General features: G+C 45.6%; 1 protein-coding gene across 1 annotated transcript; it reads right to left on the bottom strand.

Moving 5' to 3' along the window:
• Positions 1-3,774: 3,774 nt before the first annotated feature.
• On the bottom strand, positions 3,775-13,186 carry dusp3a (dual specificity phosphatase 3a). The gene is made up of 3 exons (XM_061094753.1): positions 13,005-13,186; positions 7,631-7,863; positions 3,775-4,004 (listed from the first exon to the last, which is right to left on the bottom strand). The coding sequence occupies exons 1-3, from the start codon at positions 13,184-13,186 to the stop codon at positions 3,775-3,777; spliced, it is 645 nt and encodes a 214-aa protein (XP_060950736.1).
• Positions 13,187-13,907: the final 721 nt, after the last annotated feature.

Genomic DNA, 13,907 nt, shown 5'->3' with positions numbered 1-13,907 from the left:
AGAGTCTGCAGCCTGCTTAGTGTAAACATATCACTTTTAAAAACACTGCATTGAAATGTGAAGTGTAGCTGGAGAATCACTTCTCTCTCAGAGCCGGAGTTCACATCCGTCAGGAGTGATCACCAGGGGACGCCGCAGAGTCCGGGGGTCTCAGGACGGACGTTAAATCCAGGTGTGAACGGGGACCCCCCCGAAAACTCCTGTCAGAAAAGAAAACTAATGTTCCGAAGCAGAACATGAGGAGATGATGAGGATGAGCTTTTCCTCGGCCGTGATGACGCAGTGACGTCATATTCAGGACGATCTCAGGACCTTTCAGCTGATGATGGATCAGCCTCTGGGGACAACGACCGATATTTTGGACCAATATTTGGACTACACTGTTTAGTCCTATATGTCAGGACGACATTTTAAGTAGCGTCCGGCCCCCGGATCTCGTCCCTCGGCTACAGACTCTGCGACATTCCGAATGATTCGCAGGTTAACCCGTTAGCATCCTATGCTGCCACCTGCATCTTGGTTGTTATGACGACTGAAACTTAAAAACCTGCGTAAACACAATTGACGTCATGCCCTCAGTTTCCCGGCTGAGCTCGCAAACCCCCCCCCCCCCCCCCCCCCGCCGTGGTCAGCGAGTTTTGCACAATTGCGATAGTTAAAAAAATATCACAATCACACAGAACACTGTACATGCACAGATCATATCTGAATATCAATGCACATGTAACTCACTGTGAAACCAAGTAATGGGAGTACTCTGTGATGTCATATACAAATATTATATGATATATTAGGACATACTGACAATACCTACACGTTATAGACACATTGCTCATACATTCATATATGTCAACACTTAAATATGTATATACAGTATACACGTATATATTCATATGTATACAGATATATATCCAAGGAGGAGTAAATAGTGCCATTAATGAGGTGAGACGACCTAGTTTCCGTTTCTTCTCTCCGTCACGCGAACGCTCCAGGATGTTTTATTCTGGAGGAATTTAAACTTGCGTCTGTGTTTTCAGTTTGAAAAGTTCAAACTGAAACTAACTTTTTACTTTCCATCGAAACGTCTCGAACAACAACGCCACAGTGACCGAGGGGCGGGGTTTTAAAAAAGCACCGCGTCACTTCCCCCGCCCCCGGCACGAGGTCGAGTTTACAGTGTTTACGCCCAGTACTAAATACAATGTCACTTAAAATGTACTTTTCAACTATATGCAACAACTACAGCCGGAATAGTCATATTTATATGTGATTACAATCTATATATCTGATGGGAGTATTGACATATATTGCAATGCTTTAATACGTACAAACGAAAAGAAGGCGTTCGACCCTGTGTGTGTGTGCGTAAAGTCAGACGTGTTAAATTACTGCACGACACAGACACACACACACACACTCCTCAGGGTGAGACAGGTGGTGTGTTGACCTCGGACTGGTTGTGTGGATGAACGGCGTCGGACCCGGGCCGAGCGGCCGCGTCGGGAACTGGCAGTGGACGACTCTGTGGCGTGATGACTGGAACTTCCAGGTGAAGGTGGCGACTTCCTCCTGCTTTCTAACACCTCAGGCCTCGAGTTCCAAGGTGGGTTAGGACTAAATGAGTTCTAACACGAGGAAATAACAACGGTGAAACTTGGGCGGAGGAAATAGTTGCTATTTCCGAAAATTCAGGCTTAGGGTTGCAAAGGGGCGGAAAGTTTCCGGTAAATTTCCGGAAACTTTCCGGAAACTTTCCACGGGAATATTAAGCTCGGGAATTTTGGGAATTTTGAAAAAAGACAAAACTATGCAAATTAAAAGGCTGAGCAATAAAAACATCATTCAAAACTCTATTTTAAAGATGTATGGAACGTTGAGTTTCAACCCTCCACTGTGCATTCTTCCATCACATGCACAGATAACTCCCAGCATGCTTCACTCTACAGCAGGGCTATTGAGGCCTGCTGTAGAGTGCAGGACTAGTCAGGTAAGTTTCCATGATATTACTGGGGAAAATATATCAGCATGCTGATTGAGGATTGTTCATCTGTTCATCTAGCCTATTTCCATTCATTTATCCATCAATTGTAAAATATGTTTACAGACGATTCCAATTGTTTGGCTAACTATTTATATCTCTGGCATTGCATTAGTGTTTTTTACAAACTTTTTTCTCATCTTATTCTACAGAACAATGCCACGTGCACTCTCTCATGTGTGGAGACATTTCACCCCATCCAATGTAGAAGGAAAGGCTGTGTACATTAGCAAATACTGTGCAAAGACCTATGTTAAGAATGACACAACGATGCAGAAGCATATAGTCAAGTGCCCAAAGTTTCCTCAGGGCTCAAATCAGCCTATAACAAAACAAAATGTTTATATTTATGTCTGTATATGACAAGGTAAATACAGTTAGTATAAATTACCCACAACATTTCCAGTTTATTCCTGTTTATTCCCGTTAATTCCCGTTAATTCCCGTTAATTCCCATGGAAAGTTTCCAACTTTGAAAATTCCCAGAATTTTGCAACCCTATTCAGGCTACATCCACACCAATACAGGTCAGTTTTAACGCATCCTTTTTACGATCTCCGTCCACACAAAAGTTTTAGCGTTGGTTGCTAGGTGACAGAAACGCTTTACGTTCACTGCTGGTAGTCGAGTTGTGACGGATAAAAACCAATCAGCAAGAGGATGCGTTTCCAAACACTACGGTTTCAAACTGAAACACATTCGGCAGCATTTGCAAACCTCTCAGTTTTTTAAATGAAAATCATTTACATCTAGAGCGAGATTAGACGCTGATATGGATTTTCAGATATGGATATCGCCTGATGTCGTTCATAATCATAATTTTTAACCTTAAACTCTTGTATTTTATAAAGTTTAACCGTAAACTTTCTTATAACTTTTTGTATAAAACGCATGGCTGCTGTTTGAGCCACCGCTTTCCAGCTCGAGGCCCGAAACTGAAATGAGTGAAGTTCTCCACAAAGCTGCAGTTTGACGGAACGTGTTTGTGAGTTTCTGTGTTTGTGCATTAAACATCTGTCCCTGCATACAGGACGACTTTAAAGACTGTGTGGGCAAACTGAACTCTAAGGGGCTTTTCTTTTAGTTTTCCTGGAATGTTTGGACTAATCCATATTTTGTCTTTAACGTTCGGCGTCAGCGACCTTCGATATCTTGGAGATTATTCGGAACCTAAAGAGAACTCCTGCTGGCGGAGACATCGCGGACATTCCCGGCAGTGGAAAAACTATGGAATGATTGTGCTATAATCTTGTATTTAAAAGTTTTTTCAGGATATTTTTTTTTGTATAAATCAGGTCAAAGTTTTTCACCGTCTGAACTTGTGGGAACTTGAGGAATGCTTAAAGTGGCTCAGCTCCAAAAAAGATAGAAACTTAGAGCTTTCAGGTGCGAGCGGTGAGACGTCTCCACATCTGTTCATGTAACAAAGGGGGGGGGGAGTATTTGAGAACACACTCTTTGTCGGAGAAGGCAGAGGACGGACGGATGCCCCCCCCCCCGCTGAGCGGCAGGGAGACGTGGACCAAAGAACCAGAAAAGAAACAGTGTGTTCATGTGTGTGTGTGAATGAGGATTAATTATCTACACAGATCGATGCATGTGTGTCTGTGATTCTGAATAATACCCCTGGTGGTCAGATGAGTGCTGGTTTAGTCTTGGGGGGGGGTGGGGTCAGTCTCCGAGAGCAGCTGAGGCATGATGGGAGGAGACGGGAGGGAGGGGGCGGTCTCTTAATATCATTTGGTCTTTAGTTTCCCCACCTCTCCGTTCAGCTTGCCCTCCTTCGCCAGCTTGTTGTTCAGCTGGGACAGCTGGCGCAGGAAGCCCTCGTTAGGGCCGATCTCTCGCTTGTTCCTCACGGTCGCCACCGCCAGCCGGGCGTCCATCTTGTGGCGGAGCATGAGGTAGGCGACGACCATGGTGGGGGAGCGGCTGTAGCCTTCTCTGCAGTGCACGTACACTTTGCCTGTAGGACACAGAGACAGAGACAAGACGATGTTATAGAAACGCACAAAGCTGGATTTACAGAGTCAAGACTAGCATCACTCTCCTGTAAGATTCATCTGATACAGATATATATTACAATATATCTGTATCATGATTAGGGTTGCAAAATTCCGGGGAATATTCAAAGTTGGAAACTTTCCATGGGAATTAACGGGAATTAACAGGAATAAACTGGAAATGTTGTGGGTAATTTATACTCACTGTATTTACCTTGTCATATACAGACATAAATATAAACATTTTGTTGGGTCATAGGCTGATTTGAGCCCTGAGGAAACTTTGGGCACTTGACTATATGCTTCAGCATCGTTGTGTCATTCTTAACATAGGTCTTTGCACAGTATTTGCAAATGTACACAGCCTTTCCTTCTACATTGGATGGGGTGAAATGTCTCCACACATGAGATAGTGCACGTGGCATTGTTCTGTAGAATAAGATGAGAAAAAAGTTTGTAAAAAAACACTTATGCAATGCTAGAGATATAAATAGTTAGCCAAACAATTGGAATCGTCTGTAAACATATTTTACAATTGATGGATAAATGAATGGAAATAGTCTAGATGAACAGATGAACAATCCTCAATCAGCATGATAATATATTTTCCCAGTAATATCATTGAAACTTACCTGACTAGTCCTGCACACTACAGCAGGCCTCAATAGCCCTGCTGTAGAGTGAAGCATGCTGGGAGTTATCTGTGCATGTGATGGAAGAATGCACAGTGGAGGGTTGAAACTCAACGTTCCATACATCTTTAAAATAGAGTTTTGAATGATGTTTTTATTGCTCAGCGTTTAATTTGCATAGTTTTTTTTTTTTTTCTAAATTCCCAAAATTCCCAAGCTTAACTTCCTATGTAAAGTTTCTGGAAAGTTTCCGGAAATTTACCAGAAACTTTCCGCCCCTTTGCAACCCTAATCATGATATCTTACAATATACCTGTATCATGGCTGCGTGTTGACATTTATCTGATTTAACACATGAAACATGTTTTCATTGTGTAAATATGAGGAATTGTGCAGGATTCCTACGTCATGGAGGATTTTCAGGACTGAAAAATAATAAATAAAACAAAAGGAGACAAAGGAGACAAAGGAGAGCAGGAGCCCGGGGAACATATGCTGTGAGCAAACTTGTCTAGCGAAGCAGTTTCTGAGCCAGAAGATGCAAATCCAGGACCTGACCTCTGCTGCCGACTCGGCAAAGTCAATCATCTTCACTGCAGCTTCATCTTCCATCGATTCCTCTTCCTGCGTCAAACAAGCAACGACTCTGTGCACACAACATGCATGTTCCCTGTGTTTGTGTTGTCAGCCCTGTTTGTGTTGTTTGTGTGTAACTTTCTTTAAAGATGGAACCTCAGGGGGGATTCCACTTGGCAGCTGATGTGTCGAGCTCAGGTCACATCTGCAGATTCTGCACTTTATCAGGAACCCAACACGGATCTGTGTCGCTCCCCTGGTGTAATCCTCACATCTCACGCCTCTCTGCTGTCATACATTATCCCTCCATCCTCTCCTCTTCTATCCTCTCCTCTCCTCCTCTATCCTCTCCTCTTCTAGCTCCCTCCGTCCTCTCCTATCCTCCTCTATCCTCTCCATCCTCTCCTTCACCTCCGTCCTCCGTCCTCTCCTTCTCCATCCTCTCCTCCTCCAAATATCCTTCACCTCCGTCCTCTGTCCTCTCCTCCTACTCAATCCTCTTCTCCTCTATCCTCTCCTCCTCCATCCTCTTCTATCCACCTCTGTCCCCTCCTTCTCTATCCTCTCCTCCTCCAAATATCCTTCACCTCCGTCCTCTGTCCTCTCCTCCTCCGTCCTCTCCTTCTCTATCCTCTCCCCCTCCATCCTCTCCTCCTCCATCCTCTCCTCCTCCTCCGTCCTCTGTCCTCTCCTCCTCCATCCTCTCCTCCTCCATCCTCTCCTCCGTCCTCTGTCCTCTCCTCCTCCATCCTCTCTTCCTCCGTCCTCTCCTCCTCCTCCTCCGTCCTCTGTCCTCTCCTCCTTCATCCTCTCCTCCTCCATCCTCTTCAATCCTCCTCCGTCCTCTCCTCCTCCTCCGTCCTCTGTCCTCTCCTCCTCCATCATCTCCTCCTCCATCATCTCCTCCTCCATCCTCTCCTCCTCCTCCGTCCTCTGTCCTCTCCTCCTCCATCCTCTCCTCCTCCATCCTCTCATCCTCCATCCTCTCCATCCTCTTCTATCCTCCTCCGTCCTGTCCTTCTCTATCCTCTCTTCCTCCATCCTCTCCTCCTCCTCCGTCCTCTGTCCTCTCCTCCTCCTCCGTCCTCTGTCCTCTCCTCCTCCATCCTCTCCTCCTCCATCATCTTCTTTCCTCCTCCGTCCTCTCCTTCTCTATCCTCTCCTCCTCCATCCTCTCCTCCTCCATCATCTTCTTTCCTCCTCCGTCCTCTCCTTCTCTATCCTCTCCTTCTCTATCCTCTCCTCCTCCATCCTCTCCTCCACCTCCGTCCTCCGTCCTCTCCTCCTCCTCCATCGTCTCCTCTCCTCTTCTATCCTCTCATCCTCCATCCTCTCCTCCATCCTCTCCTCCATTCTCTCCTCCTCCTCCATCCTTTCCTCCTCTGTCCTTTCCCGATGAGACAACCTCTTCAGTATCTAATCTCGCTCCCTGCCACAGATCAATGTGGATTCTACTGTATCCTCTTGTTAGACACACTGCGTCGCTCACCACCTGACAATTTCTCCTTCCTTCTCTTTTCTTCCCCTCTTCTTTTCTGTTTTATTCTTTCGTTCTTTCTTGTGCCTCCACCAACCCCTCCACTTTCCTGTCACTGTGACCTGTGAACCCCCCGAATCTAAACATTTGATCAGTGACTCTTAGTGAACATCTGTGCCACATGTGAGAGGATTCTCTCAAGACTCTCTATAGACCTGAAAGGAACGAGATTTGTTTTTCCTGCAGATTGAACGTGAGAGATTCTCATTATAAAACTGTACATAGATGCAGAAAGGGTTTGTAGACCTGAACAATCCCCACCGTAGCCTCGTGGCTTCATTAGATTCTCATGAACAATGCACCGAGGCAGATTCTCATTAAAATCCTGCAGCCGTGACCTTTCTCTGCTCAGAGCTGAGGGGTCAGAAAATGTCAAAGATAATGTTGCACACAGCACAACGGCAAACTCCAGCAGAACCAGGCAGCAGGAGGTGAGTTCTCCTGTTTCTGCTCCTCCTTCATCCTCCTCACTCCTTCACTCTCTCCTTACAGTACAGACGTCTCCTGGGATTAATCCTTTTAATCTGCTAAAAAATATTTAAAGATCAAATGTCTAATTCAAGACTAATTTCCCTTGTGATGACTTGTTTTATTGCGTTACCCAGAACAAAAGTGTCACAGCTTCTGTTTAGCACAACCAAGCTACTGTTTAAAAAAGAGGGCGGAGCTTCCGTGCTACAGGTGTGATGGGCGTGAGGGACATGATCTGATAACAGAATGTAGAGCACGGCTCAGGAGTGGGTCAGATTTAGCCTGAGACGCTCAGGACCGTCAGCATCATCTTCATCTTCATCATCATCTCCTGTGTCCCACATATCAATAAATGAATAATAAATAAACAAACCTTTTCCGTTATTGTGTGCTAGGGCCTTGTCGATAAACTCCGCCCCCTCCTCGAAGAAGGCACTGAGGATGAACTTCTCGGTGTCGTTGGCCTTGATGCCGTGGTACGTGATGCCCGTGCCGGTGTAGAACTCGGCGCAGGTGTTGACGTGCATGAAGGAGGTTCCCTCCGCCACGTTGAGGACGTGCGTCACGCCCAGTTTCTGCAGTCGCATGGCGTTCTGCGCCACGAACCTGCGAGGGCGAGACCAGGCACATGACCGCGGGTTAACAAGATGGAAACAAAACGCTAAAAACAAAGTTCATGTGCTCGTTAAAGAACTTCCTCTGATGGTGAAATAAAACCTGTTTGTGATGAGAACAAAGCAGAAGAACAGGAAGTGTCGGACAAATAACAGCAGGAACAATCACACCTGACAGATAGAACTCTGAGAGGAACACAACGCCTCAGCACTGTTTACTTTAAAGTGATATTCTAACAATGTAGGTTGCATCTTTTACGACGATGCTGCTGCTGCTGCTTCGTGCATTTGGCAGCGTCGCAGCATCTCTGGATCCGAGGCCAGATCCTGTAAATCTGCAGCTCGGTGCACAAGCAGCTCTACAGATTGTTTCTTACAACTGTGGTCGACCTGAGGCTGAATTACAGAGTAATGCACAGGTCTGATAATCTGTTACTGCAAAAACTGAAAATGCTATAAAGCTGAAGTGGGAGACGACACTGAACCTCAGAGAAATCAACACTGTTTGTCTTTTAAATAAATATTTAGTATTTACTAGTGTTTAAGGAGCTCATGTTTTTACACAAAAACTAAAGAACTGATTACACCCATTGAATTTTCATGCAAATCCAGATGAGGGGATGAATCCAGGATTATTCAAATAATTTCTAATTTAAAAAGCAAACACACATATTCCTAACAAGCAGTAACACAGGACTTGGCTGCTCTCGTCTGATTGGCCGAGTGCCTGTGTCCACTGCTGCGATCCAACCTGGCTGCCGGCACTGTCCATTGATTCTGAATGAAATGATTCTTTTCTATACGTTACATTAAAGTTTTATGAGGCATTTAGTGTCGCTAATTAACCGAATCGAATTTATGTTCAAACACAAAAAAAAAAAACATGCTGCAGCTGCTAAAGACATCTGATTCTCTCGTGGCTCAACACGTCAGAGATCGAATCACACCATCGCTGTGGATTCCAGGATAAAGAAAAATTTAAAAAGATTCTCATCTGTATTTGCTGTATTCGTATCTGAGCATCGTGAATCTCCAGGTAAATGGTAAATGGTAAATGGATTTGTATTTATATAGCGCTTTTCTAGTCTGATGAAGACCACTCAAAGCGCTTTACAGTACAGTTTCACATTCACCCATTCACACACACATTCATACAGTGCATCTACTTGCAGCACTTTGTTATTCTATGGGGGCTATTGAGGGTTCAGCATCTTGCCCAAGGACACTTCGGCATGCAGATGGTTCAGACTGGGGATCGAACCGCCGACCTTCAGGTTGGAGGATGACCACTCTACCCCTCAGCCAGAGCCGCCCAGGTGAAACATTGATGTGTGCGTTTGTTTTCGTGTCTGCTTCCAGTCGATATGAAGCGGGCGAGGCCGAGGTGACCCTGCAGCTCCCTGGAGGCGGCGGCCTGCAAAGCTCCCTCTGCAAGGACTAATCAAACCAATCCTGACGGCCACCATTTTGCTTTACCGCCACAGGGGGGAGGGACGCAGCGACCCACCAGCGACCCGCCTCCTCACGGGTCAGTACCGCTGCCATTTTACATGTTTGTGTGCATTTAGATTGAGTGTAAGCGGGTGAGCATGAATGATTGAACACGTGTTCAGCACTGGGTTCAGCCGATTCACACCCTCTCTTCCTCTCTACCTGGCCAGTCCCTACCTCCACTTCCTCCTCCTCTTCCTCACCCTCCTCCTCCTCCTCCTCACCCTGGGATCTGCAGTCCCACAACATCCATTATTAAAGAGCAGCTTCACAAAGAGCCAAAGTGTTCCTTGTGGCAAACAACCGCACCTCCGGTCCGTCCCTGAACTGCACACGGTGAGTTCAGAGTGCTGACGGCCACACATCTGAAAACACGGCGTTCAAGAGTTCAGGAAACATTGTGATTTATTTCTGGATGAGAGCTTCTCAGCGGCGGCTCACTTCAAGACGAGTGCTGTGGAAGTCAAAGTCTTATTGATCTGGATTTACCTCCATCAGAAGGGAGTTTTTACCCTTTTATCCCTATTTTATTTAATTTGTTTTTTGCGCCTCTGTTTGTACTTTTTTTATTTTACAACCCTTTGGTCGACTCTTAATATAAATGTGCTTTATAAATAAACTTGACTTGACCTGAAAAACACTCATTTAAAAAACACTCCACAGTAAAACTATATATACGGAGCTGAAGATGGTTAATGGGTTTGACTCCTGTGGGATCTGATGACTCATAACTGGAACTGTGCCCATTAACCTTTTTACATTTGACGAGTTTAATGGATATTCTTACGTACAGATTGTTTCTTTCCAATTCATGTAATTAGACTCCAACGTTTAGTATCAGTGCATTTGTTTAGATCTCATTTCCTCGACCTGCTACACGGTATGCATCAACAATCAATACGGCTTCTCTCTGGCTGAGCCGTTTGTGCGATCAGGTTTCTGTCCACTGGCCTTGTCTGGACCCTGTAGTAAGATGTACTTTAATATTAAAATACTCCACTAATGGCCTTTGATAAGAGACTGCAAAGCAAAACGCAGCTTTTCCTCCTAATCACTCGACATGATTCCTTCATCAGACATGAAGGCGTCACATCAGAGTCTCTGCTTCCCGCCTGCAGCCTCATGGCGCCCGGCGGCGTCCGGGCTCGGGAGTGCCAGCGCTTGCTTTGGAGACTTGGCCGAGCAGGTCGGGCTTTCAGATTGATTTTTGTAGAGGATCTGAGGTTCAGTAATGTTCATGTGTTTCTTCCTGCTCGCTCCCCGGGTCGCTTCTCTACCGTGAATCCATACAAGTCAGATTAAGGGCGGCTCTGTAAAAGCTTATATTACATTACGAGTCAGATAAAACGCATTTGGAAAGTGTGTTTCTTTCCCATCGCTGCTTCTTGACGTCTGTTCCGACAAATTTGACACTTGAAACCAGAAAATCAACATTTTAGAGACAAACCACAAATGTTATTGTTCAATTACCAACCTCAATAAAGGCATTCTGTTCTGTTCTAAATAAATATATAAGATTATAGTGTTTTCATTAGTGTTTAATCACCAAGTTGCATTGCCATGTTTCTACGGAAGCCAGAACGGACAAACTTAACACTGTCACAGTTGGTTGCAATCTGCCACCTCACCACTAGAGGCCACTAGTTCCTTCTCACTGGTCCTTAAATCTGCACCTGCTGTGATCATCGTTTAGCAAATAACTGTTGGAGTTTCGCGACAGAAGGAGCTGGAGACGCATCCTCCATCACCGACTTATTCATTCATACATAACTTTAATTTGAAGGTATGAACAAGCGTCGATTAGCAGCTGACGTGATTGAGGATTAAGTTGTGTTGTGTTTTTCTTTGTGTCTTTGTCTCGCGGGCGGACGATTCTTCTCGTACACGATCAAACACGTCGATGCTGGAAATACCAGGAACCGTTTTTTTATGGAATGCGGCGCTATAAATTCCTAAGGACTCGGCATGTTCATTACAAAACCAATAGCAGCCAACCACCGTGGATTTATGATTCTGCTTCTGCCTCGTGTGATATGAAATACAGGACAGCACATCCGCAGATACATCCGCTGCATGTGTGTTCGTTTGAGAGCTCAGCAAATCTCACAGCTTCATACAGCTGGTATATATATATATGACTGTTAATGTGATTAAACACAAAGAAAACAATGTGTTATTTATTCATGTCCGAAATCACTTGATATGGACATTTTCTGGACATTTTAGTCGTGGTTTTGGCAGGAAAAGCTCCAGAAAATATCCGAGGCAATAACCTAATAACCTGTCGCTGACACAATCTTGCTCCCCCGCTGATCCTGGCTCACTGTACACTTTAACAATAAACACTAATCTGAAGTTATTAGGACACGTGCAGCGCTTGAAGTTTACTCTAGATGTTATGAGACAAGTATTTAAATACATTCAGGACAAAATAGTGTGAGGAAGATCTCCTGCTGTGCTCACACATCGGATTCACACGACTCTCGGACATTTGGGTTCAGACATGCACCTCATCCGGAGAAAGTGTGGAGTACCACCGGAGTTCAGTGCATGTCTGATGAAGGTGAATATCTCCATCCTCTTCATCGCAGGAGCTTCTCCCTGAGTCCGGCTCTTTGTTCTCACACAGAAACAACACACTCCTGCTCCTGAGGGTGATGAAGAGGAGGAGCAGAGAGGATGGAGGGAATCTCACAGGAAACACGGCTCTCTGTGTCGCCACAACATTCCAGATCTTACAATATTTATGATTCTTGTTGTTATTGTTGCTTTTCCTCGAGCTGCGCGAGGCTCACTGTCAAGGACAACAACAACAACAAGAGCAACAACAACAACCGCCTGTTGTCGTGATGACAAAGTGGAGGCGCCACAACAACAAGCCCGCCCTGTGTGCGTGTGTGTGTGTGTGTGTGTGTGTGTGTGTGTGTGTGTGTGTGTGTGTGTGTGTGCAGACATGCGACACGGTCGTCATTGTCGTGTCTGGAGGAGGATGAAGATGAGGAGGAAGAGGAAGCGTCTGGGAGAAGCGGTCACCTGTCAGACATTATGGATAGAGGGATAGATAAAGGAGGAGGAGGAGGAGGAGGAGGAGGAGGAGGAAGGAGCGTCTGGGAGAAGCTCCTACCTGTCAGACATAATGGATAGAGGGATGGATGGAGGGATAGAGGAGGAGGAGGAGGAGAAAGAGAAGGAGGAGGAGGAGGAGGAGGAGGAGGAGGAGGAGGAGGAGGAGGAGGAGGAGGAGGAGGAGGAGGAGGAGGAAGAAGAGGAAGCGTCTGGGAGAAGCGGTCCTACCTGTCAGACATCTCACTATCTAGGGATGGATGGAGGGATAGATAAAGGAGGAAGAGGAGGGAGCGTCTGGGAGAAGCGACCTGTCAGACATTATGGATAGATGGAGGGATAGATGGAGGGATAGATGGAGGGATGGAGGAGGAGGAGGAGGAGGAGGAGGAAGAGGAGGAGGAGGAGGAGAAAGAGGAGGATGAAGAGGAGGGAGCGTCTGGGAGAACCGATCATACCTGTCAGACATTATGGAGGGATAGATGGAGGGATAGATGGAGGGATGGATAAAGGAGGAGGAGGAGGAGGAGGAAGAGGAGGAGGAGGAGGAGGAGAAGGAGGAGGAGGAGGGTGACTCACGCGTTCCCGATGAAGATCCTGGAGAACACCTCGTTGAAGTGCTGCGTCGGGAGGCTGTAGAAGCCGCTGCCGTCCGCCAGCAGCTCGTTGAGTTGCTGCACCGTCACCTCCCCGGTGGACGGGGCCGGGACGTCACACGGGGCGGGCGGGGGCTGTCTGCCGGGACTCAGGTGTTTCTTCATCGCTCCTCTTCTTCTCCTCTTCTTCTCCTTCTTCTTCTCCTTCTTCTTCCTCCGCTTCTGTCTTTCTCTCACCGACGCTCGCGCACATCCGGTGACATTCCCCGCTCCACCGGTTTGTTACCGAATCCGCCAAGCGTGTCGCGCTGGCAACAAGTGCTTCCGGTCAAACCCCTTCACAATAAAAGCGTAATCAGAATCAGAAGTATTTTATTGCCAAGTACGTTCACACATACAAGGAATTTGCTCTTGTTATTGGTGCATACAATGAACATAGAAACATAAAAACGCAATAAATACAACATGCATGGAGAGCAATAAAAAATGGGAAACCAGTATATATTTACTCAGTGGTGTATAAAGTACTTGAAAGCCATACTTGAGTAAAAGTACAGATATCTTACCTGAAAGTGACTTTGGTACAAGTAGAAGTCACCCGTCAGAAAATGACTTGAGTAAAAGTCTTAAATTAGCTTATATTAAAAGTACTTAAGTATCAAAAGTATCTGGTGTTGAAATGTACTTAAGTATCAAAAGTAAAAGTACAAGTACCAAAATTAAAAATGCAAAGTGCTTTTTATAGTAGTCCTATACAGACACAAAACAACCCAAAATGTTTCTCCTCAAGATTAATCTCAACTGACTGAAAAACTATAACAACAATATGAATATAATGTATATAATGTATAATTTTACAAATTTTGAACCCTAGATGAGAACGAGT

The sequence above is a fragment of the Limanda limanda genome, chromosome 21 (genome assembly GCF_963576545.1).
Source record: "Limanda limanda chromosome 21, fLimLim1.1, whole genome shotgun sequence".
Lineage (NCBI taxonomy): Eukaryota > Metazoa > Chordata > Actinopteri > Pleuronectiformes > Pleuronectidae > Limanda > Limanda limanda.
This window is presented reverse-complemented; position numbering and strand designations above follow the sequence as displayed.

Coding starts and splice junctions, on each gene's coding strand:
- dusp3a (XM_061094753.1), bottom strand. CDS start 13,186: ATGAAGAAACACCTGAGTCCCGGCAGACAGCCCCCGCCCGCCCCGTGT. Junction 7,864..13,004: donor AGGATCTTCATCGGGAACGC/GTGAGTCACCCT, acceptor TCGCCCTCGCAG/GTTCGTGGCGCAGAACGCCA. Junction 4,005..7,630: donor AGCACACAATAACGGAAAAG/GTTTGTTTATTT, acceptor TGTGTCCTACAG/GCAAAGTGTACGTGCACTGC.